This window comes from Clarias gariepinus, chromosome 15 (genome assembly GCF_024256425.1).
Source record: "Clarias gariepinus isolate MV-2021 ecotype Netherlands chromosome 15, CGAR_prim_01v2, whole genome shotgun sequence".
NCBI classification, from domain to species: domain Eukaryota; kingdom Metazoa; phylum Chordata; class Actinopteri; order Siluriformes; family Clariidae; genus Clarias; species Clarias gariepinus.
Genome location: NC_071114.1, coordinates 3,393,468 through 3,417,681, shown reverse-complemented (window position 1 = coordinate 3,417,681; position 24,214 = coordinate 3,393,468). Strand labels below are relative to the sequence as shown.

At 35.3% G+C, this 24,214-nt stretch overlaps 2 protein-coding genes across 2 annotated transcripts; both read right to left on the bottom strand.

The window, feature by feature from the left end:
- Positions 1–3,002: 3,002 nt before the first annotated feature.
- Positions 3,003–12,119, bottom strand: gtf2a2 (general transcription factor IIA, 2). The gene is made up of 4 exons (XM_053512511.1): positions 11,935–12,119; positions 4,870–4,974; positions 4,608–4,734; positions 3,003–3,276 (listed from the first exon to the last, which is right to left on the bottom strand). The coding sequence occupies exons 1-4, from the start codon at positions 12,004–12,006 to the stop codon at positions 3,251–3,253; spliced, it is 330 nt and encodes a 109-aa protein (XP_053368486.1). The 5' UTR covers positions 12,007–12,119; the 3' UTR covers positions 3,003–3,250.
- A 2,996-nt stretch (positions 12,120–15,115) lies between these two features.
- On the bottom strand, positions 15,116–21,775 carry LOC128543445 (annexin A2-B-like). The gene is made up of 13 exons (XM_053513872.1): positions 21,720–21,775; positions 20,959–21,019; positions 19,701–19,794; positions 18,928–19,022; positions 17,630–17,743; positions 16,813–16,903; positions 16,269–16,348; positions 16,101–16,160; positions 15,931–16,024; positions 15,761–15,856; positions 15,622–15,680; positions 15,400–15,522; positions 15,116–15,321 (listed from the first exon to the last, which is right to left on the bottom strand). Exons 2-13 carry the CDS (start codon positions 21,007–21,009, stop codon positions 15,262–15,264), a joined length of 1,017 nt encoding a protein of 338 aa, XP_053369847.1. The 5' UTR covers positions 21,010–21,019; positions 21,720–21,775; the 3' UTR covers positions 15,116–15,261.
- Positions 21,776–24,214: the final 2,439 nt, after the last annotated feature.

Genomic DNA, 24,214 nt, shown 5'->3' with positions numbered 1-24,214 from the left:
ATCATACATAGCCTTAGAGTAGGGTTTTTTGTCACTTTAATTTAGAAAAAGTTACTTTTTTTTAATGAATAAAAACAACAAAGAAAAAATATTAAAAAGATGCTTTGTTTAATTACATTAAAACAATGTTTGTTTATATTAATGAATTTGAATAGTAGCTATGAAATTTTAGGGGTTGAATAGAGAACCTACTGTCTTATTTATGTAGCTAAAACACTAAATAAAACTAGATAATATGATCAAAGTTTTAATATTTATATTTAACTGTAGATGGAAGGTTTTTTAAGTCACATGAAATAAAAATATGTTCTATTCTAACCTGCTGCTCATTTGGAGACCTACTCCTATGTGATCCCAGCCTCATAGGTGTGTTGTTTATATTGCGAATCAATGTAAGTTTAAAGTTATATGCTGTTTTCTGGTTACATTTTTCTGATTGTACCTGTACATAGAAAAAGGTTTATACGGTAAACGTGTGTGATCAAGAAGACGCAGAATGAGTACTGATTCTAAACGTCAAATATCTATGGGGGCTGAGCCCCCCTTAACTGAAAATCTTAGAAACGCTCCTGTGTGACATATCGGATATGTTCTATGTCCGTGTAAACAGGAAAAAAAACGCAAGCATTCCGATAATTTGAGAGCGGTTTCTGGCCTCCTTCATATGTGAAAATAAATCAGATATAAATCAGATTTAATGTGATTGTCGTGTAAATAGACAGATCGGATTTCCTGAGTCATTGTGTTCTGTACATCATTAAAACTGCGACTTTTTCGTGATTTAATGACGTAATGTTATTCTCCGGTGCAGAAATTATAACCATGTATAACAAAATTTTTGCTATGGTGACTAAGACTTTTGCACGATACTGAAATATGAATATGCACAAAGTTTAGGTGTTAAATTGCCCATATGACGTTTCACATCATGCCGCCTGAAAATGAAAAAAAAAATCAAATTAATTCTGACATAGTGTAAAATTTTAACATAAAATTGTGTTCAATTTAACACATAATTTAACAGATTTAAGTTTACTTTACACTACGTGGTTTTTGCATTAGAACTGGCTTTTACACCCAAACTATATAGAGAGCTTCCTGGACATCTGTAGCCACTGACAGCCAGTCTTACCTGCTTAGGAGTTTTGCTTTGGAAGCGCGTGTGGAATTATGTGGAAACACCCAGCACCCGCCCCCCTTTTTAATGCTTATTTGGGCTAAATAAAATTAAGAAATCAGTATTTGGTGAATGAAGCATATGCGCAGGCTGCAATTATACCGTTTTTTTCTCCTCCTCCGTTTTAAAACCATTGTGACGTTTCGTGAACTTTGCATATATCGCAGAGCGTCAAGCATACTTCACCTTCGTCTATCTTAGCTAGTGTGTAGTCCAAGAACCTCCCTTTAAGTATGCGCGATGTTTTAGATGGTATGGCAAGTGTGAACACGTGTATCGGATACAAGTTATAGTTGAAAGAACGTGTAAACAGACAATCAAAAAAATCAGATATAGACTACAAATTGGGCATCGAGATCTGCAGTGTAAACTTAGCCATAGTATGTGTGTGCGTGTGTGTGTGTTCGTGTTTGGGGGAAACATGGTGTTATTATACTATATTTAAATTTCAATGATAACCTGCAATCTGCGTTAGGCTACGCCGTGGCCTGGAGCAAAAGATGGGGCAGGAGACAGAAAAGCCTCATAAAATGTTCCATGAATGTGTGGAACATGCAAAATTATCCACAAACCTTCAAAATTAAGTTAAATGGTTAAATATTAATTTAAAAGTTGGTTACATACCTTAAAGTTGTTGTGCTGGCTGTATGAGCTCCTGCCTCTCGGTTTATTAATCCGCGCACACAAATAGTTTATTCCGCGTGCATGATTTATTAATCCGCATGCTCTGTTTGTTCTTTTTCCCCTCATGACCCCTGGGGGCTCGGTACCTTTTAAACCAACGCACGAACGCGCAATAGACAACTCAACCCAGCTATACTAATCATCAACAACAGGTGTGCTCGAAGAACCAAATTATCCATGTCCTATTATTTATTCATTTTTAAATTATATTTGAAAATTTAAAATAATTTTGTACATATTAATGCAGCAATTATAACCCTGTATAACAAAGTTTTTGCTATGGTGACTAAGACTTTTGCACGATACTGAAATATGAATATGCACAAAGTTTAGGTGTTAAATTGCCCATATGACGTTTCACATCATGCCGCCTGAAAAAAAAAAAAAAAAATCTAATTAATTCTGACATAGTGTAAAATTTTAACATACAATTTAACAGATTTACGTTTACTTTACACCATGTGGTTTTTGCATTAGAACTGGCTTTTACACCCAAACTATATAGAGAGCTTCCTGGACATCTGTAGCCACTGACAGCCAGTCTTACCTGCTTAGGAGTTTTGCTGATCTGGTAAAACATTTAACTTTAAACATTTACTGCTCTTTCTTACATCACTGCTCTTTCTTACATCACTGCTCTTTCCTTCACTGTCACAATTGAGATTAAATAAATGCTAAGTTTAACGACTCTTTGTCTACTTTTTTTCTGGGACTAATGCTGTATTTTTATCTTGATATTAAAAGTTGTAAATTGATATTTAAAGTTGTGTCAGATGGGTTTCAACCTTGGTGTGTTTGGCTGTGGCAATCAAAAGGGGTGTGTGGGGGCCCCTGGGGGCCAGGGGTAGCTCAGTGGTTAAGGCATTGTACTACGGTTCGGAAGATCCCAGGTTCAAACCCCATAACCACCAAGTTGCCACTGTTGGGCCCTTGAGCCCAGCCCTTAACCCTCAACTGCTCAGATGTGTAATGAGATAAAAATGTAAGTCGCTCTGGATAAGAGCGTCTGCCAAATGCCCAAATGTATGTATGTATGTGTGGCAGCACGGTGGGAGGCTGGGAAAATCATTTTTTCAAGGGGCACAGAGTCTCTACAACCGAATCTACCAAATATGCTTTATTTAAAAGACAGTACAACAAATATTTTAAAAGAATTTATTAGATAAACAAAGAAACATTATAATTAACAGAAAGGGAAATATGTGGGCTTTGTTTCTAAGTATATATAAAACATGTTCAAGGCTTTGTGTGGAAGATGGAGAGCTGTCATTTGTAATAAATAGTATGTATACAGTCTCCTCTTTTAAATCCAGCTTTCTTTCACTTCTTCCTTTGTCAGTATGGCACGCTTCTTGTATTCTCTCTGATGATGTATGCACTCCCACCTTCTTACTCTGCTGTGTTAGAGCCAGTGTCTGCAACAAAACCAAGTAAAACAAAAACACCATAAGTGCATTTCTGGAAAATTAGCACAAAAAAAAAAAAAAAACATCCCAAAAAAACTGGCCACAAGAAAGTTGTGCAAATTCTAGCAGGTACTGCCATTAAATGACAATTTGTATCAGGATATTTTATGCTTGATGAAAGACTTCAAAAACAAATCACATCTAATAGTGTTAGTTTTGCTCTAAGTGTGGCAACCTAACAATGTCAGTAAAAATAAAATAAATAAATAAATAAATAAATAAATAAAGTTAATCTGCAAAGAATCCAAGTGTTAAAGTTGCATTTGGCAGTTGTTTATGGAACTTATCAATATGCAGTCCAAAGAGATGCACATGTGAACTGTGAAAATTCACAGAATTCAGAATTCATTCAAGATACAAAAAAAAAAAGAAAACTGGAAAGTCAGAAACACTCTGGAAGAAAAAGAAGAATCACTGCCTAAGTCTAAAAGATGCCATCCACCCAGCTCTGTCCTAACAAATGTAACCTAAGGCAAAGAAGTGTAATTATATTAAAGGCGGACTCTCAATCACCCGGCCTCATCCCAAATAAGCTGCTTTTCATTAATTGAAGACTAAACTGAAAGCAGAAAGACACACACACACACACACACACACACACACACACATGCACAAACACGGAAACTTAAGGTGGCTGCAGAAAATCAAAGGCCATGTCCATGAGCTCCAGACTTCAGGCATCACTCACTGCAACTGTTGCGCATCCAAACAAAAAAATATCAAATGTTTATAATTATATTTATTTCCCCCAGAGATCATAGGGGGTATGGAGTTGCAGTCTTTGGTTTTCTGTTTGATTTGTAAAGTGATAAGTGGAGTTGCGTGCTGTCCATCATTAGTAGGGCTTTGTTCAGCTTTAAGCACAGTCTTACTTTAATATTTACGTTTATAATTTGGCATCAATGTAAACTTTTACTTCTTCGCCGGGACAATATTATCTTTAATTAAGTCACGAGTACCCATAGTGTACTCATACCCATAGTTTTGTCACCATCTAGTGACAAAACTGCAGTAAAAATAACTAAAGAAAGCATAAATTGTAAAATAAGTGAGCTTCAAAACCACTCTTCGGATTTTTTTTTTTTTTTTAAATACAGTCTTACTTTACCTCTGTAATTCTACAAGTCAGACAATTAATCACAAACTAATAAATTTTATTCTTTCTAAACCATGTCAATTATTCATTACACCCCTCTTACTGACCTGACCTAATCAATTCCTAACAATTAACAAAACCAGGGATTGAATAACTAATTGTCATTCATAAATAAAGGTCTTACTTTTTCCATCACAAGCTACTATCTTCACTTTATCCACCTTCACCAGGTCAGTGACCTCTCGAAACTCCACGTCATTCAAAACAAATGTCCACACATTGTCACAAAATCTATATGTGTTAAGTGATCCCTGAGAAAAGAAAAGAAAAAAAGGTCATGCCAGGTCATACAGGAATAGAAAATGTTTAAATCTTAGTCATTCTGTTAGCATTGCCTGGCAAATATTCTGACAATGTTGTTAAATATGTCATCAAATTATACTCACTTTAAAGTTGACTCTGTTGCGAACCCGATTAGCCAGTGCAGTGTTGATGGCTTTATCAAACTGGAGCAGTACTTGCAGGGCTAGTTGTGGGGTAATCTGCTGAGTCTGAGAAACAAAATAATATAAATGTCCACAGTACAAGGTTAAAAAGGTACAAAGACACTTATAATAAGGGATGCATTACATGACGATTATATTTACTTTAACAATTTTCTTCTGAAAATTTAGTATTTTACCAATTAAGAGGAAAACATAAGATATAAGGTTTCTATCTTGACATCTTCCGTCCACCCTTCCCTTTTACAACCTTCCCATTTGATTTGTACTTGGTCCAGATTTCAGCTGACTTGGGAACAAACATCTAACATTCCGTGATGATTTAACTTCTTTAAGAAGTTTTTATAATCCTATCATGTTGGTGACATGATTTATGTCAATCAGATTGGTGCAAAAGCTCACCAAGCTCCTCAGCATAATCTGCAAAAACAGTTGCAAGTGACTACAGTCTTCTGTGTTTTTACTTTTTTTTTTTTTAGGTGTTCCTTAAAGGCAGATTGGAATGGTAAATGAAGAGAGGTATGTGGCATATCTGAGATTTTTTTTCTACATAATTTAACAATTTTTTTTCAATATGATACTTATTGATATGCACCTGTAAGTCTGCTATCCCAGTTATGCTGAGCTTCTGATGGAGCAGTATATAAATATGGAGAAAAATACATCTTTCTACAGAATTTCTTACACTCTTAAAGGTTAAATGGATTAATATTGGATTGTTGGCCCAACTTCTTAAAGTGGTGTTTGGTGTGGTCCACTGGATACTTGAAAACTTTAAGACACAGACTGAATAAGCTAATAGATTCAGGTTGAACCAGCAATTTACCTTCCCTAAGATGCAATCATGTGACTTAATTAAAAATAATAATAAACAAGCGTGTTTTCATTAGAAGAGTGTTTGTGACTGAACATTCCTTCAAAATTTGGCAGAGTTTGTCTGGATTTAGAAAAATTCAGCATGTATTTATTTTTAGGGTAGAAGTTAAGCAGCTGGTTATTTCTGTGACTGGAATACAACATAGGGCAGGAGACAAAAGGCACACGCTGGGGCTAGATTTACAGGAGCTAGCAAGCTGAACATTCATAACCGTATATATCTATTTTTGCCCCCATTTCTCCTGACTTTTGCCCAGCAGTAGCATCCTGCTCCACCCCAGCACACACGAAACTAACGAAAGTTTGAGGAAAAACCCAGAAGTGTTTAACAGTTAAAGAGGCAGCACTTCAGCTATTTAGCTAGCTTCAGCTACAGCGCTAACACTATTATTTCTAATATTTGAAGATATTTGATAGAATATGTAACGCTACATAACTTTAACTTTTATTAGAATTCTAATAACAGTCTTTTACACACACACAAACACACAAGTAGTATATATTCTTATTTTAAATTAATATCTTAATTTTTGGAACTACTGGATGAGCAAAAGTTGCCATGGTGTTGGAGACAGTTTTAGGAGTGATGTTTGGTCAGGTCTGTGCTCTGTAGATTGAATTCCAAAATGACTGGTCGCACACCTATGAAGCCATCCAGACCATTTTTAATAGACTGGAGAGACATGCTCCCTTGTTTGTTGCCATAGACTTTTTTTTGTAAGTGTCTGACACCAAGCAGCTGGGTGTTCTCCAGGTATTTTACTGATCTTAAGGCAGAAGATAACAGGTTTATACTGTTTTATACTGTTTTAACTTTTACTAGTTTTGAAAGAACAAAGTTTTTAAGTAATGTTTGTGTGTTTTAACTGTTAGTCTAATTTGTTTTTTTATAGAAAAACAAATCACTTGAACCAACTACATCAATGGGCTTTACTGTGAGACAACTTAGCTTTTTAAGTAGGCTAAGTCAACCCTAGAGAAATATAATTAATTGAGCTCACAAGCATTACTACTTTATCTGACTTAAATATTTGAATTAGAGACAAGTTGAGTCAACTTAAGATTTTGAACTTGGTAACTAAACAGCAATATAAAACACTGTTTGTCCAGCAATTTTCTCTAAAAGTTAAATCAATTTTAAAAAGCTGTGCAACTTTTTATTGATTTTTTTTTTACATTGAGACAGCTTTTTTTTTTTTTTACATTGTGCTTTAAGGTTCATGAAAAAAAAGAAAATGTATTGTGTCACAAAGAAAACCTTTACAAAAAATAAAAAAAATAAAAGTATGAACAAACAAAAAGTTAATAAAAATAATGGCAAACCAAAAAATAACATGAAACGGAAAAATGGATGACTACTGCAGCGCTGCCTCCTTGTAAGCCAGCTCCTTCTGAGTTTAGGGTTTTACAGGACTGCATCCCCACTGTCCAGCAGATTTAAAATTCTCTCAGACGATCAGAACGAGTTCACTGGGGCACTAATTTTTTTCTGGCTAAAAAAGCATTATAACGTTTACATTTCTATATTCAGAGGTTTACAATTTACATGTAGAACAAACATTTTATCTGCAGTTACTTAATCAGATTCAATCAGCTCAGTCAGATTAGATGGAAAGCATCATTTTTCAAGTCATAGATTCTTAATTGAATTTAGGTCTGGACTTTGCCTATGCCTTTTTTACACATGAATATGATCTGATCTAAACCATTCCATTGTAGCTCTGGCTGTATGTTTAGGGTCATTGTCCTGCTGTAAGGTAAACCTCTGCCCCAGTCAGTGCTCCATGAGATGATTAAAGCTTGGATATATATTTTTTTTTTATAACCTAACCCTGCATTAAACTTCTACATACAGTGGTGTGAAAAACTATTTGCCCCCTTCCTGATTTCTTATTCTTTTGCATGTTTGTCACACAAAATGTTTCTGATCATCAAACACATTTAACTTTTAGTCAAAGATAACACAAGTAAACACAAAATGCAGTTTTTAAATGTTTTTATTATTTAGGGAGAAAAAAAAATCCAAACCTACATGGCCCTGTGTGAAAAAATAATTGCCCCCTGAACCTAATAACTGGTTGGGCCACCCTTAGCAGCAATAACTGCAATCAAGCGTTTGCAATAACTTGCAACGAGTCTTTTTCAGCGCTCTGGAGGAATTTTGGCCCACTCATCTTTGCAGAATTGTTGTAATTCAGCTTTATTTGAGGGTTTTCTAGCATGAACCGCCTTTTTTAAGGTCATGCCACAACATCTCAATAGGATTCAGGTCAGGACTTTGACTAGGCCACTCCAAAGTCTTCATTTTGTTTTTCTTCAGCCATTCAGAGGTGGATTTGCTGGTGTGTTTTGGGTCATTGTCCTGCTGCAGCACCCAAGATCGCTTCAGCTTGAGTTGACGAACAGATGGCCGGACATTCTCCTTCAGGATTTTTTGGTAGACAGTAGAATTCATGGTTCCATCTATCACAGCAAGCCTTCCAGGTCCTGAAGCAGCAAACAACCCAAAACCATCACACTACCACCACCAGATTTTACTGTTGGTATGATGTTCTTTTTCTGAAATGCTGTGTTACTTTTACGCCAGATGTAACGGGACACGCACCTTCCAAAAAGTTAAACTTTTGTCTCGTCGGTCCACAAAGTATTTTTCCAAAAGTCTTGGCAATCATCGAGATGTTTTTTAGCAAAATTGAGACGAGCCTTAATGTTCTTTTTGCTTAAAAGTGGTTTGTGCCTTGGAAATCTGCCATGCAGGCCGTTTTTGCCCAGTCTCTTTCTTATGGTGGAGTCGTGAACACTGACCTTAATTGAGGCAAGTGAGGCCTGCAGTTCTTTAGATGTTGTTCTGGGGTCTTTTGTGGCCTCTCGGATGAGTTGTCTCTGCGCTCTTGGGGTAATTTTGGTCGGCCGGCCACTCCTGGGAAGGTTCACCACTGTTCCATGTTTTTGCCATTTGTGGATAATGGCTCTCACTGTGGTTCGCTGGAGTCCCAAAGCTTTAGAAATGGCTTTATAACCTTTACCAGACTGATAGATCTCAATTACTTTTGTTCTCATTTGTTCCTGAATTTCTTTGGATCTTGGCATGATGTCTAGCTTTTGAGGTGCTTTTGGTCTACTTCTCTGTGTCAGGTAGCTTCTATTTAAGTGATTTCTTGATTAAAACAGGTGTGGCAGTAATCAGGCCTGGGGGTGACTACAGAAATTGAACTCAGCTGTGATAAACCACAGTTAAGTTATTTTTTAACAAGGGGGGCAATCCCTTTTTCACACAGGGCCATGTAGATTTGAAGTTTTTTTTTCTCTCTTAATAACGTAAACCTTCATTTAAAAACTGCATTTTGTGTTCAATTATGTTATCTTTGACTAATAGTTAACGGTTTTTGATGAGCAGAAACATTTAAGTGTGACAAACATGCAAGGGAATAAGAAATCAGGAGTTTTTCACACCACTGTAACTTTATCCCTGAGCTGTCTGGTGTGTTTCTTTAGCTTCATGATGCTGTTTGTTCACTAATGATCAGACAAAACAGCTGTATTTATACTGATATTAAATTACACACAAGTGGACTCTATTTTAGGGCTAAAATGATTCCTCGAGTAACTCGGGTAATTCGATTACAAACAAAAGGATTCTTTTAATTATTTTTAAAAGCTTGCGTTAATGTTTTTGCGCAATTATTTGTTTGGCGTAACACAGCGCGCTTCCGGATGCAAGCCGCCACTAAACACCGACGAAGAAGCAGCGTTGACGTCACCCAAAAAAAGCGGAAGGAGACGCAAACAGTTAGCTGTGTATAGATTTGATGGATATTTTATCATATTCTATGGCTACAGCCCTACTCTATTTGCACTTCTGAAAGAAATTGGGTACACTGGATTTAATTAGAGGGATCAGAGTAAAGGGAGTGAATACAAATGCACTCCACACTTTTCAGATATTTATTTGTAAAAAGTTTTAAAAACCATTCTACCATAAATCATCATTTTACCATTAATATTTATCATTGACACTTCGTGTTGGTCTAGCACATAAAGTCCCAATAAAATACATTTACGTTTGTGGTTGTAACATGACAAAATGTGGAAAAGTTCAAGGAGTATGAATTCTATTTCAAGACACTATACGTGTGCCATGGGTGAAAAATTATTTGCTTCTATAAGGAATTATAAACACTCAAGATTTTCAAGCATGGCTTTGCCTTATTAATACTTGTGGAGACATGGTTTTGTTAGTTTTGAATCAGCTGGTCCATGAGAACGCCATCCTGTAACCCCTGACCCAGAGGGGTACATTTGTGATACTAAAGGAAGGAACAAGTAAAATGTAAAACTTTAATGGTACTGTAGTTTTATAGGTTGGATTTTTACTCATTTTTCTTTTTTTTTTTTTTTTTACTTCTGTTCAATGTTAACACAAATTTAATTCCATATGAAAAGTACTCTTTATCCTGGGCCATTTCAACCTAACAAGAACACAGTGAAAAACTGAATATAGTTTATCACATGATAAATATACACCGGTGTTACAGACGTGACCTTTTTAATGGTTCAAGTGTCACAGTTTCAGTATGGCTGCTCGATTATGGAAAAAAATCATAATCACGATTATTTTGGTCATGATGGAAATCACGATTATTTTACAGGATTACTTATTGACTTTGGAAATATGTTGCATTTATTGAACAGAACAGTGAATTCTCCTTAAAACAGATTAAGACAGATAAAGACAAACAAGATCAACAATGTAGTGCACGTCCACAATCTTTTGAAAACAAGTAATAAATAAAATATAAATATTAAATAAAATAATAAATAAATTATATATAATAAATTATTATGTCGAGATGGCAAAGCATAACGCTTGTCCAGAGTATTTATCATTTTCCTGAATCCTTCGTTCTCAACCGTACTAATAGGGCACATGTCTTTGGCTAAAAAGTATGTAACGGCATCTGTTATTTGTTTGTGCCTTTCTGAGCTGGATGGATACGGAGTTGCACTGAAGAGCGTCTCTTTAATGGATGACTGTGTTGCCGAGGATGTTGTGGGGGTTGTTCGTCGTTCTTTCTGTTTCTTTATTAGTTGGTCATATGTCGGTCTGTGTTTAAATTTTAAATGGTTAAAAAGATTTGTGATGTTACCAACCGGTACCGACACAACCGCGTAGAAAATCTTGCACCTAATATGTTTTTGATCCACGTCCGCTTCCTCGAATCCAAACTGTCCCAAACAACAGAATTGCTTCTACCTCTTTTGTTGACCAAAGACTTCTGTGGCTGCTGTTTTTCTCTTCTTTTTTTTTAACCATCTTCACTCGCGCTGATTTTTAAATGCGATCAGATACCACATACGCAACTTCTCCGCTGACGGTATAGAGTGAGAGAGTTCGGGCTTCTGGAAGGGTGAAAGTGCGGATGCGCGCGCGCGTCAGAACGCAGGTAAAAAAAAAACTTCAAAAAAAGTGAATAATCGGATTTTGTTTTTTTGTTTTTTTAGATTACACCATTTTTGTGATCGTTGAGACCCGAAATCGAAATTGAAATCGAGATTTGATTAATTGCACAGCCCTAAGTTTCAGTGTCTCGCTCTTTCTTACACACACACAATGAAGGGTAAACGCTTTGGTATGACTGATCAGCGTTCACACTAACCGGACACACACTCTCAGCTGCACAAATAAACTAATAAAATACTAACTACAGTACACCCGTTTCCTGAGACAGGCTGGTCTGAATCTTACAGGACATGCTGTTTACACGGAGGATCTCACAGAAATCTCACTGCAGATTGCTGTATTAAAGATTCTCTACACCAGTCATACAATCCATCCCTCGGTTGATCGGTCCAGCTGTTTATCACACCGCTTTAGGTCGCTCCTGCAGACGCCGAATGAGGTGGGTTTAAAATAACTAGCACACTGCTCGTGCTGAAAGGCATCTTCACCGCCGATGTATTTAACTATTACACTCTCAGCGTTCCCAGATGTTTACTTTCAACTGCTACTTCTACATAGATAATGTACATCCACAGAATGCTTTACTTTATAAACTATGGCGAAGTGACTGCACGGCGTCTCATGTGTAAATAAGCTAGCAGTGTAGAAAGGCGAGTGTTTGTTAAGTTTACCTGTATAAGTTCATCGAGACTCTCCTGTAAACTGTTTCCGAGTGTCGTGTTTCTGTACAGCTGATACGCCATTGCGTGTTTTATACAGGAACTAATACAGAGCGCTCAGTACACAGAACACCGTTTGGGATGTTTTGTATTTAGCTTAGCTAGCTGCCCGGTCGGTTCACTTCCGCATGGGCTGCACGAAGAGTACGGAAAGCCGCGTGGACAAATACCTGAAGTAGCGGCAACACTCGAAGCATATAATCATCCTGTCTTCATATTAACTTCATTATTCATAACAATAATATTAAAAGATTAATCGGATGTTAATTTTTATTTAACTTACTGGGCCAAGGTATTTTGGTCTTGCATGTTAACTGCAGCAAGGAAAACTAATAGCATGTAAGCATGAAAATGGCAAGGAGAAAACCATACAGACCTTCTAGGAAAATATTTGTAATTAAGAAAGTTTTTATGTGGTATGGTACTGCTTAATAATTTAAAAAAAATAATGAATTACAGTTAATTACAATTCTGTTGATATTGTAATGTACATTGTATGTATGAAAATGTGTCAAGAAAGTAACAAAAATAAAAGAATTAGCCCTTGAAGCTCAGAGCATTTTTGCCATTATTTGTTTAGCTGTTTTTTAATAACTATATATAGGACTCAGGATTGAGCCATATAGGGTGATATATCCTTTTTTCAGCACAAAATAGGCAATATGATGAACTGAATTTCAGTTAATTTAACCAACTATACGAACATGACTGAAAAAAATGGCAAAATAGGCAAAAAAAAGCACAGATACACATGATCACATGTTTTATGGTTGTTTTCAGTTTTTCCTATGACCAAAAATAAAAATAAAAATATGCAAATTTTTACATTTACAGAGGTCTACATTTTTGCAATGTCATTCCAATACTGGTAAATTTACATTGTTATCACTGATGTGTTGTCTGCACAGATTTGTGCTACTTGGGTTTTACAGGTTAAACTTAAATAAATAAATAGAAAGTAAATAAAAATAATGGCAAACCAAAAAAACTAACATCAAATGAAAAAGAGGACGGCTCTTGCTGTGCTTTTCCTGAGTTTTGTGTTTTATTAGACTGCACCCCCACTGACCAGTTAACTCAGAAAAATGTCTTGAAATACGAGCAGTATTGTGGGTAATCGTCTCGTATGCTCGGTTTCAGTGCCCGTGCATCAATCGTATAGTTAACATCCGGCATGTATATACTGTTTATTATAACATTGTGACCATGTGTGTACAGTACAGTACTCATAAAGCATTTTTTATTTTGTGTTTGTATATTTGTGTGAGTGAGATTTTCTGTTGACAAGCTGATGTGTGTGATCTCGATCACTATTCACTACAGCTACAATTCTTTTCAAAGTGCAGGTAAATTGGTTTTATTTTTTACTTTATATTTTGTATTATTTATTTTTATAGGAATATTTTTGGGTTGTAGAACGAATCATTAGAGTTCCCCTTATTTTTTATGGGGAAATTCACTTAGATATACGAGTGATTTGATATACAAGCACGCTTCTGGAACAAATCATGGTCACAATCCAAGGTTTAACTGTAACATTTCCTGCAGCTTTATAACTCAAAAACTTAAGGGCTTCCCATAAGCCACACATTCTCTGGTCTTGGCATCGACTTATACTCCACAGGGTCTAACCTGGGCATTCAGTTTCATCTTAATCTCAAATTTGATAAACACATCAAATGCTTTTGTAAAAACTAATTTCTTTACCTAAAGCGCATAGTTAAGCTTTATTCCACCCTCAGTCTTGCAGTTTCATTAAAAAAACTTGTTCATGCCTTTGTCTCCTCTAAGCTGGACAGCTATATATATATATATATATATATATATATATATATATATATATATATATATAATTTTTCACTTTACATGTAATTAATTTAGAAAATATGAGAGTTCCACTTCTTTAAATTAAATTGCCAAAAAATTTAAAATAACTTTTTCCATGATATGCTAGTTTTTCAAGAAGCATCATATAACTAATATCACACTCAAGGTCATGCTGTTGTGCTGAATATCAGCACAGTTGTTATGTGGTGTAGGTATGTTTGCACAGCCCGGAAGGGGTTAAACCATGGAGGTGGTGGACAGTCCTGAGAAACTTAAGAAAGAAAAGAAGCGATTGCTAAGGAGACAGTGTGTTTTTTTAAAGATGTGTTTTCTTGCTGGAAGTGCTTCTGTAACTGGTTTTAAATGCTCATTAGCTAGCGAGCATTGATAGAAGCTAACCTGTTAATTAGTATTAATTAACAGGGTACATGGGTCTGGTTTTTGTTATCACACTAGTGTTACATGATTGATTTTTCCCCTTTGCAGCAGTTCCAAGGTACCTTTTCATTTTTATTGGTTAACATTGGCTAGTTATAGTCATGGTCCTGCTGAAACACTACTAGTGGTATTTAAAGTGGAATATTTTTCTGCATGATAATCAATACATCAATTGACATTGTGAATCAATCAACACAGCTTAAAATAAATGTGTCTTATTTTATCCTTGTTGATAAACTTTATTCTACTGTAAGTTTAATTAAGGAACCATAATTTTTCAGGCTTTATTAGGATATATATTTTCACCCAGATGAGGATGGGTTCCCTGTTGAGTCTGGTTTCTCTCAAGGTTTCTTCCTATTGCCATCTCAGGGAGTTTTTCCTTGCCACTGTCGCCCTCGGCTTGTTCATCAGGGATTATCTGACCATTTTGATTCATACACATTTACATTGCATACAAACTTAAATAATTCTTTTGATTGTGTGAAGCTGCTTTGGGACAATGACATTTGTAAAAGCGCTATACAAATAAAATTGAATTAAATTAAATATAGAAAAAAGTTTAACCTACTGGCGCTTACTGAAATTACTTTACAAATCTCTGTTATTTGGACTGCACTTTATAGCATGAGTTTTCCTTTTTTATTTTTTCCCCTCTTTGCTTTGGACTGCTACTTGTCCAATCCAGTGCATATACATACTGCTTCACTTTGCTTTAATTCACAGAAGGTACAGTACATAGAGATCATTTTCTAATAAAATTGCTATCAGATAAGACAAAATTAAATAATCAAATGATGATTGATCATTGCTGTGCTTAAAAATTTAAGTTCCAACTTTAATGCCAGGAATTTTGGAAAACTTTTAAAAATTATAAAATATTTAATTAATTATACAATTTAACTTTAAAATATAAATAATACAAGAGCAGATGAAAGCTCTATACTGTATATGTTCTTACTGGCTATTTGAAAAACTGTAAGCAAAGCATCTCTACTTTCTCCAATATTTTTGCTAATCATCTCCACCACACAGATTCAACAGAGCTCTCTGGTAGTCACCCTTTGTGTGCTCCTAAGAAAAAAAGAAATGGGAAAGAAGAGTCAGTGTTTGTGTGTGTCTGTATGAAAGAGATATGCTATGTATACTAACTGAGATAGTCTGGTAGAGTGATTTTCCAAAATTTTTCTTGAACTCCATGCGGATTTTCATGAGGTCCACTTCACAGCGTGAAACCACAATGCGGGTCACAACCTTCTCCTTGAGACTTTTATTCTAAATGAGTAGATTTAAATACCTTTAATCACAAATATACACATAACACAGAGCATTTTCAGTGTTCCAGCTACTTCCAGGCTAAATAAAAATGCTTACCTTCATAGCTTCATTGAGTTTGCTGGCAAAGTAAAGCTGTTTGTTTTCGAAGCACTCCACTACAGAAAAAAAGTAGTGCATGGGTTCTGTGTATGCATATGTGAGTGAATGTTCAGGGAAGACAAACATACTTAGTTACCCAATGTAAGGAAGGATTTTTCCAGATCTCCTTTCACTTCCTTTCGAATGCTCTCCTTTATGTCATATGGGCTGTAACTGTTATACCTCTGAAACACTAAGAGAAGAAAAAATAATTTTGACTTTCATGGTCAAGCTGCCAAAGAAACATGCTACAATTTTTTTTTTTACCTTTCTGGAGGTGTGGCACACTTCTTTCGGAGAAAATTGATATCCAAGTGGTCACATCTGTGCCCTTCCTCTTTACGCCTGCCTCATAGAGGGCCTACAATAATTTAAAAGTGTCCATTACATCCCATCTGCTACTCTGTGAAAGCTTGTTCATATTATAAAATACTTACTCTGGCATCATTGTCAATTTTTTCATAGTCCACTATGTTGCTTGGCTCTTCTCTTTTAGCCTTTAAAATGTAATCCAGGATTCAATTATTACTGTTTCACTGTAAGGCACTTTGAGTAAAAAAAAAAAAAAATTAACAAAACAAATAATTATAAATGTAGTTGTTTACCTCAACCAGAGACAGCAGCAACCTACAAAAATCTCCAGAAGTATCTCCGGACACATCTTTCTCCAAGTCCTTCTTGAACACTATGACAAGGCAAAAGTATTATGTTTAGTAAATATTTCACACTTCTTCTAACACATGTAAATACATCTTCATGTACAGTGCTTGTGCTTCTTTAAATATACAGTATAATATACATTATCTAAACTTTTGAAATATGGACATATAAATTAATAAATCATATTTCTAAATGAGATTCTAAATCTCTTATTTTCTTCTATTTAAATCCAATAAGTAGAAAAATATGGTCAAACACTTAAAAAATGGTCAAGGCCCCACTGCGGGGAAAAAAAAAAGGCCAGTAGTAGCACTTTTCAAAAGCAGCTACATTCCACCAAATTTCCAACTGCTTCCCTTGGCCATTGTATGGTGACACACAGTATTGATTAGTGTGAAAGCAGCCCAACAATGCAGTATGTGGTAAAAAGGAGAGGAGCCCAAATTCCTATGTGCTATATCACCATGAGAGAAAAAGTGTTTTACTTACATTCCTTGTAAACTTTTTTAATCTCCAGCAGCTCCTCATTGCTACGAGAACAGACCATCTCGATCAAACTCTCCTCATCAGTGCCAAGACCCTACAGAGATTATAACACTCCCTTAAACACAAATATCAGTATAACTATACTAGATATACTGCATAGTTAGCTAAATGCTAAGGCAATAGGACAAAATAATTTTATGTTATGTAATCGATTATGTAATATTATACAATGGTAAGTTGTGACCAAGTAATTAAATTTTTCTAGTGGTGAAAATGGACAGTAACTGCTTAAGTACTGTTTAAGTATATGTAGCTGCTTCTAAGTCATCTGTTATTTTTGTTCATGCTAATATGTTTGTTTAAGCTTCTAACAGAAGGCTTAATCTCAAATCCACTCGAACCCCAAATAAAGAGGGCCCTACTTGGTGTGTGGAACAAGTGATTGTAAACCCTACATATCGCACTACCTTTCCATTTAACGCTATTTGTGATTTAAATGAAAAATTCTGAAGGCTGCTATCAAAGCAACCTGGTCTTCAGTGATGCCTCAGCAGTGCAGCAGAGCCTCCATGCCATGCATTGATTCATGTATATATGTGCGTGTGTGTGTACGTGTGTGTGTATGTATTTATTAAGCTAAAGTGATGATAAAACTATATTCTTAGCCACAGGTATGGGCCTTTGTCCATGTGCTCCATTTGAAGAATTTTTAAAGTAAAATTAACAGATTTCTTTACAGATGGATATATTGCACATGTGAACCTGGTTCTTTAAAGTACAGAGCTGGCATACATACTTTAAATGTGTCACTGAAACTCACCTTCATTGAAGCTCGGAGCTCAAATGCATCAAACTGTACCGTGTTTTTCATTAGGCCTAGAATGACATTTTCTAGAGAGCCTGACAGCGCCCCCTTCAGAGCACTAATCATATCCTGCAGCAATCAAAAACACAAATAAAGTATAATTGTACTGACAACTGTCTCATCTGTGCTTTTCATCTCATCTGTGAAATCTCTTTAAAACAGACATGTTCTTATAATACAGACTTTATTTTACAAATATCTTATTTGACCAACCCTTTTCAGTTTGTAAATATCACCAAGATTTTTAGAACATGTTTTTATGTTGTATTGTCAAAGTTATGCACAAAGACAAGTTGAGAGGTATAATTTGAGTTGTCAGGGTGTTATCACTCTTCCACTCCAACAAATTGCTGTAAATTACATATATATGAGATGTCAGTGGACAGTCTCGTCTAGATATCCTAATGACTGCACTTGCTAAAAACAGATGTGTTTCATACACATATACATAAATAAAAACATACAAGAGTAAGAACTTAGAATTGCATTATCCAGTGTCACACAGATATGGGTCCATACACAGGCTTTCCAAAAATGTAAATCTTGATGATGAGGGATATTCAGTATGTGCGTGTGTGTGTGTATGAGAGAGAGAGAGAGAGAGAGAGAGAGAGAGAGAAAGATGCAGCATGTATGTTGATAAAGTTCATTTTGAGTGAACCTGTAATCTTGCAATACTACTCACAGATTTTACAGCATCACTTCCTGAACTGTTGGGATGAATGTACTGTACGTGAAAATGTGGGGATAAAAGACAGATTTGTACCAGAGCATGTACTTAACCTCTGCTTAATGGGATTTATTACTGCCCCAGCAAGCTCATGATTATGTCCTTGCACTTCAATTTAGTTTTCCTGCCTCCCTTACTCAGAGTGCATGGTGCAAGTGCTTCTTGCCATAAGTAAGTTGTCATGTGGTGTGGCTCTAAAACATCCATAGTAAAAATGAGAAATTCTGCCTATAAATTGGCAGCTTTCCCTGGTGCAACAACTAAATTAGAATGAGATAATATATCAGATCACTTTCATATGTGTAGGCTAGGGGGTTAGCCCAATCTTTCAGTTTTGTTGGGTGAGCTGCTTGCCTCTAGTGTAATATGAGAACTGGAGTAAAATAGGGAAAAAGACTTTTCTGGTGCCGTACCAAATTAAGCATGAAGCATACACTGTCTGGCAATGGTGTAATGGTAGTTAGAGGTTAAAAAGGGATTGCCTTTGAAAGTGTCTGAACATGGAGGTTTCTGTAAATTATACCTTTCTGGCTTTCTTCTCGTATTCAAATGCAATTTCTCTCCTCTGACTGTAGGTGCGTTTGGTTAGAATGTCAATGATTAAGTCCTCATCCACACCTGGAATAGAGGGGGGGGGAAAAGACTAATATTAATGTACATATCTGGTGTCAGTCTCATGACAGTCTCATCTCTCTAAGATAGAACCATCTTAATTATTGCAGAAGTTGTTCCAATCATTTTACACACAGTAGTTTTCACATATCATCACATACTGCTGAGGGGCAGATCCATAGATCTTCAAAGATAACACAAGCTTAACAGTTTGAAGTTTGAGATTTGCATGTTCTTCCTGTGCTTTGTGGGTTTTTTTCAGGTACCCAAATACATGTAGCGTAGGCTGACTGGTGTTTCTAAAGTGTCTGTAGTGTAAATGTATTATTGTGTTAGTTCCTGTGCCCTGTGAAGAGGTGGCACCAACCCTTGGCATAGGCTTAACACACCTGCAACCCTACACAGAATAATCAGTACAGAATATACTTAACAGAATAAGCAAATCTACATGATTATACTCATACCCTGATAGCCTTGTATACATCCTGATAACAAACAGTCAACAGAAATATTAAGGGGATCAAAATAATTATTCATTCTAATGAATTAAATTAGATTATGCAAACCTTGAAACCTAAGCACTGGGGCAAACCGGTCAAAAACAATTATGTAGTATGTAGTGATGTATGTAATAATGTAGTTTAACAATAATAAAATAATAATAATAAAAAAGGCTTATCTTACCTTTGGTTTTGATGGCTGTATCAATCCAGGTTGCATCTTTCTCGGGATCAAAATTCACAGCTGGGAACACTGTAGGGAACCGTGGTTCTCTCCCCTGAGTGTTTTAATTGGAAAAAATATGGGTTCGGTCCATACATTTTGGAACAAAGATTTTTTTTTTTTGCCATTTGTCCTCTGTACAACACCACATTGAATTTGAAATAAAACACCCAATATGTGAGTAAAGTTAAGTATTTTAGCTTTAATTCAGGAATTACAGCTATTTTCATACACAACAAACACATTTGCGGGGGGGGGGGGATTAATAAATAATGAAACAGATGACTGTTAAGCAGTTGCATGATTTTGTGTGGTCTTTTCCTTATACACCTCATTACTCTGTGACTAATCAAGCAGGTAGTATTGAGCCTGAAGGTGTTTCTGAGTGTTCCATTTGCATTTGGTAGCTGTTTACTCAAACTCTCCACAAGCGGTCCAAAGAGGTACCTTGGCAGACAGAGGGAAAATATACAACAGTTTGGCCAATACAACAGTTTGGAACAGTATTAAAAAGAATGAATTAACTGGCGAGCTTAGCAACAGCAACATCCAAAAAGTCTGGAAGACCACAGAATATAAAAAATGGATAAGCACAGAATTATGTCCATGGTAAGGAAAAACCCATTCACAACATCTAGCCAAATCAAGAACACTTTTGAGGAGGTAGGCATGTCATTGTTAAAGTCTACAGTCCAGACATGGCTTTACGAAGTAAAAACAGATTAGACTTAAGTCTCAAGATGCACATTTTCAGTGTGGTGGTGTGAAGAGTCCAAATGCCAAAAATGTATCATTGTCAAAAAAAAATATATAGCTCTGACTGTATAAATATACATACACACATATGCTGTATTGTACACATATACACTGGGCTGTACTGAAAGTAATGGAAAAGTGAGTATAACTTTTTTTTTTTTAATTAAATGCATCATTCAAATTGCACATGTTGGTAGAGTTACTCTTCCTCTATACTCTGCTACTCAACATAGTCTGCATCACAAGCCAAGCATTTGCAGCAACGTTAAACCCAACCCTCGAATCTGCTTTGAAATCTCTTTTTGTCTTAACATGTGCAATTATATTAGCTGTCAGTTGTTAACAAAGGTTATGCCCACTTTTGCATTTTTTTTGGTACATCTCTTATAGAATAAAATTAAATAGAATAGAATAGAATGATAAAATAATATTATGTATTTGCAGATAGTTCTTGCATACTCACCCCTCCAAACCCAAGTGTGAGCTGACCCAAAAATTCAGATACCAATGCCATTTTAACTTTCCTATAGGGCATATAGTTTTTTTTTTACATATACTTCAGATATGTGTTTACATATTTCATTTCTAATGTAATCAATTCTCAATGATGTCAAATGCATTGGAATTTAAGACCGACAGAAAAGCTATATAAAATCTAGCACATGATTAACTACACCACACCCTTAGTCTCAAAGGTCACTGGCATTTGTTAGGGATGCATTGATTAATATAACATCTCACCACTGCCACACCTTAAATAAAGTACATGACTGTTAGCTTTAAAACAATGTTTCACTGTTCTCAAAACAGTCATGGCAAAATGTGAAAAATCACTGTTATAACTAGAAAAAGACAAAAAGGGCAGAGAAGACTGAAACAACCAAACAATTAACACATCCTGGTCATCATATTTTCACTATTTTTATTACATTTTACATTTAATAAATGTAATTCAAACTCTAATCTGGCCACTTGTTGCACTCTAATGACACATTAACACCGAGAGTTCGACATAACAAGTGTGGAATAAAAATTTCTCTGAGATGTTTGTGACCATTTTAAAGCTTTTAAATCAGGTCAAGTATTAAACAAAATATCAGCAAGGATCTTAATGCTATGGTTTAGTATGATGTCAAAATTTCTGCCTCCAACAGAACTAGTTCTCATTTTTTTTATTAAAAGCTATAAAAAATGGAATAAGTCTAAGCTTTAAAGGAGTCTTACCTTTAGTAAATTGATGAGCTGTTCATACAAACATACAACTGCAGCTTCTGCTTGGTAAATTTAGCTCTTAAATATAACCAGTTTATGGCTCAGTATCTATCTCCCTCCCACCCCTTCAGCCCACATAGACTATAATATGTCACTTATCAACTTATTGTCAAAGTTAGTGGCTCTGTGTTCTCTAGTTTTAAATGATACAATGAACAATTAATATAGCCTGAAGACATGCATTTTATATACTAGAATGACTTGCAAAAGTATTTAGTGCCACTGAAATTTCAGATTATCTATATAAATAAAAGAAAGGTTTTGTTTGTACATTGGTCAAAATTCACTTTCAATTATATTTTTTTATGTTTCATACATTGGAGGACCAGAAACCAATCTCAGAAAATGTTCTGTCTGTCTGAGTGCCTGTATGTCTGTTACAGCCAGAGTTTGTCACAGCATCACACAAATCTGATTGACAGAATTTAATGGCAATGGTAGTACTTTGGTATTTGCCTAAAATAACATATTTATTTTCTGTGGCATAAGTGAAATCAAACTGTGGAGTAGAAGGGAAGTTTATGAGCAGCTTTCTTGCAAATTATAAACTGGGTGATCTGACAGCATACTGCGCATGTGTCAAACTGTGGGCGTTTCTTAAATCAACCGCTGGACAGTATTTAATGAAACCTTTGTAGTGCTTAGGTTTTTGCCTGAAGTTTAACTTGCATAAGTTAAATATAAATGTTGAGTAAAAGTGATGTTATGAACAGTTATGTGCCGGATATAATAATCTACTTTAAAATAAGCTACTAATTCGCTACTTGCTCAATTTAAACAAACACCTGCAGCAAACTAAACAATTCCAAAAGCTAAAAAATTCTGCTTACATAGTGTTCAAGCCCCAAAAGTCCCTGAAAGACATTGTCTTAATAAGGAAACATTTTACTAATAATTGTCAACAAAACCCCTTGTTGAACTGTCGGTGAAGAGACCATCAGCTTTATAAGGCAATTAAAGATTAGGAAATAGATTTTCATAATTAGGGACCGATATAAAATTATATGTAACAGGTTAATCACTGACTGAAACAAAACTTAGGAAATGGAAGCTGCATCACACTACCATCACTCAGAGTAATGTGCCTGTCATTACCAGATGTTTTGACTCAGTGATCCAGTGTTTATTGTTATGACTAAGTTTCTGTTTTCCGTTTCCATAAAATATACAAACCTTGCCTGCAGCTGTCTCACACAGGCAAATAGTTGGATTTTTCTTAAGCCTAGTTTATTGGTAGTAAGTTATAGAATAATTATATCAGATATGAGTTTATGACACATCATCTGGGCACTTCATAAAATTAATTTCTCATTCTTTTAAACAAATTACAAATTCATTTATACTTTCTTGCAAACAATTAGAACTTTCTGTTGTTTTCTACATTATCAGTTGCTTATGTGATGTTAATCAAAATGGATTATCTTGCTTCTGTGCAGTAGTCTCTCCTCCAAAATTCAAAGCATTAGTTTGTTTTCTCTGTTATTACATGCTAAAAGGTTGAACAATCTATTATAATGTGTCAAACATACTGTATTTTCCTTAATATTTCGAATTAGCCTTTTTCTCTGTAAATGTGTCTTGAATGGATAAACTGCTCTCAGGTGGATCTTGAATAGCCGGCTAACATGAATGTCACAGCAGAAGCCTACAGAGATGCATAAAATATCTAGTTTGATCTAGAAGAGAATTTGTCCTGATAAAACAGAAACAAGGAAGTGTAGAATAATGGCACTGTAATTCCTCATACTGCTCAAGTTCTGCCCATTTTTTTTTTTGAGAGATAAACTGAGGATTTGAAACAAATTGCAGGTAACCTTTGAGCAATGTGTACACTTGTATGTTAAGGATGATCTGAGAAATGTTCCAAAGTAAATAAAAAAAACAAAAGAATTACAATTGGCTATAAAACTCTAAAGTAGCAACAACAGTTAGACAGTGCAGTTCCTAATAATAATGTATGCCGAATCTCAAATGCTTTTTTTTTTTTGCATGTAACTTTGGCTGAGGATATTTTAATATACACCCTTCAGAAAAGTTCATGTGTTTATTACCTTACCGAACTCCCTCCCCCGCCACCTTCACAGTAACACTGATAAGTGTGTAGTAAAGACTTTTACAGCCTGAGCAAATAGCACACAGACACACCCAACACACACACACACTTCAAGAGGACATTAAAGACCCCCAAAACAAACTACTTTTAATATTGTATAAAAGACAGTCTAAGGCCTGAATAATATAATTTGGTTCATGTTAGACATTCATTGCTTCAGACATTCAATTGCCTCTAATTTTAAGTTTTTTAGTCGCTTTGGGAAGTTTCTCTTCACCTTTCTTATATTTGCGAAATTGTGTTTCTCAAAACAATTCATACAAACAGCACCACTTAATGAACTCCTGTATAATTTGCTGAGAATGAATGAAAGTTAAAATTTTACAGACATTAA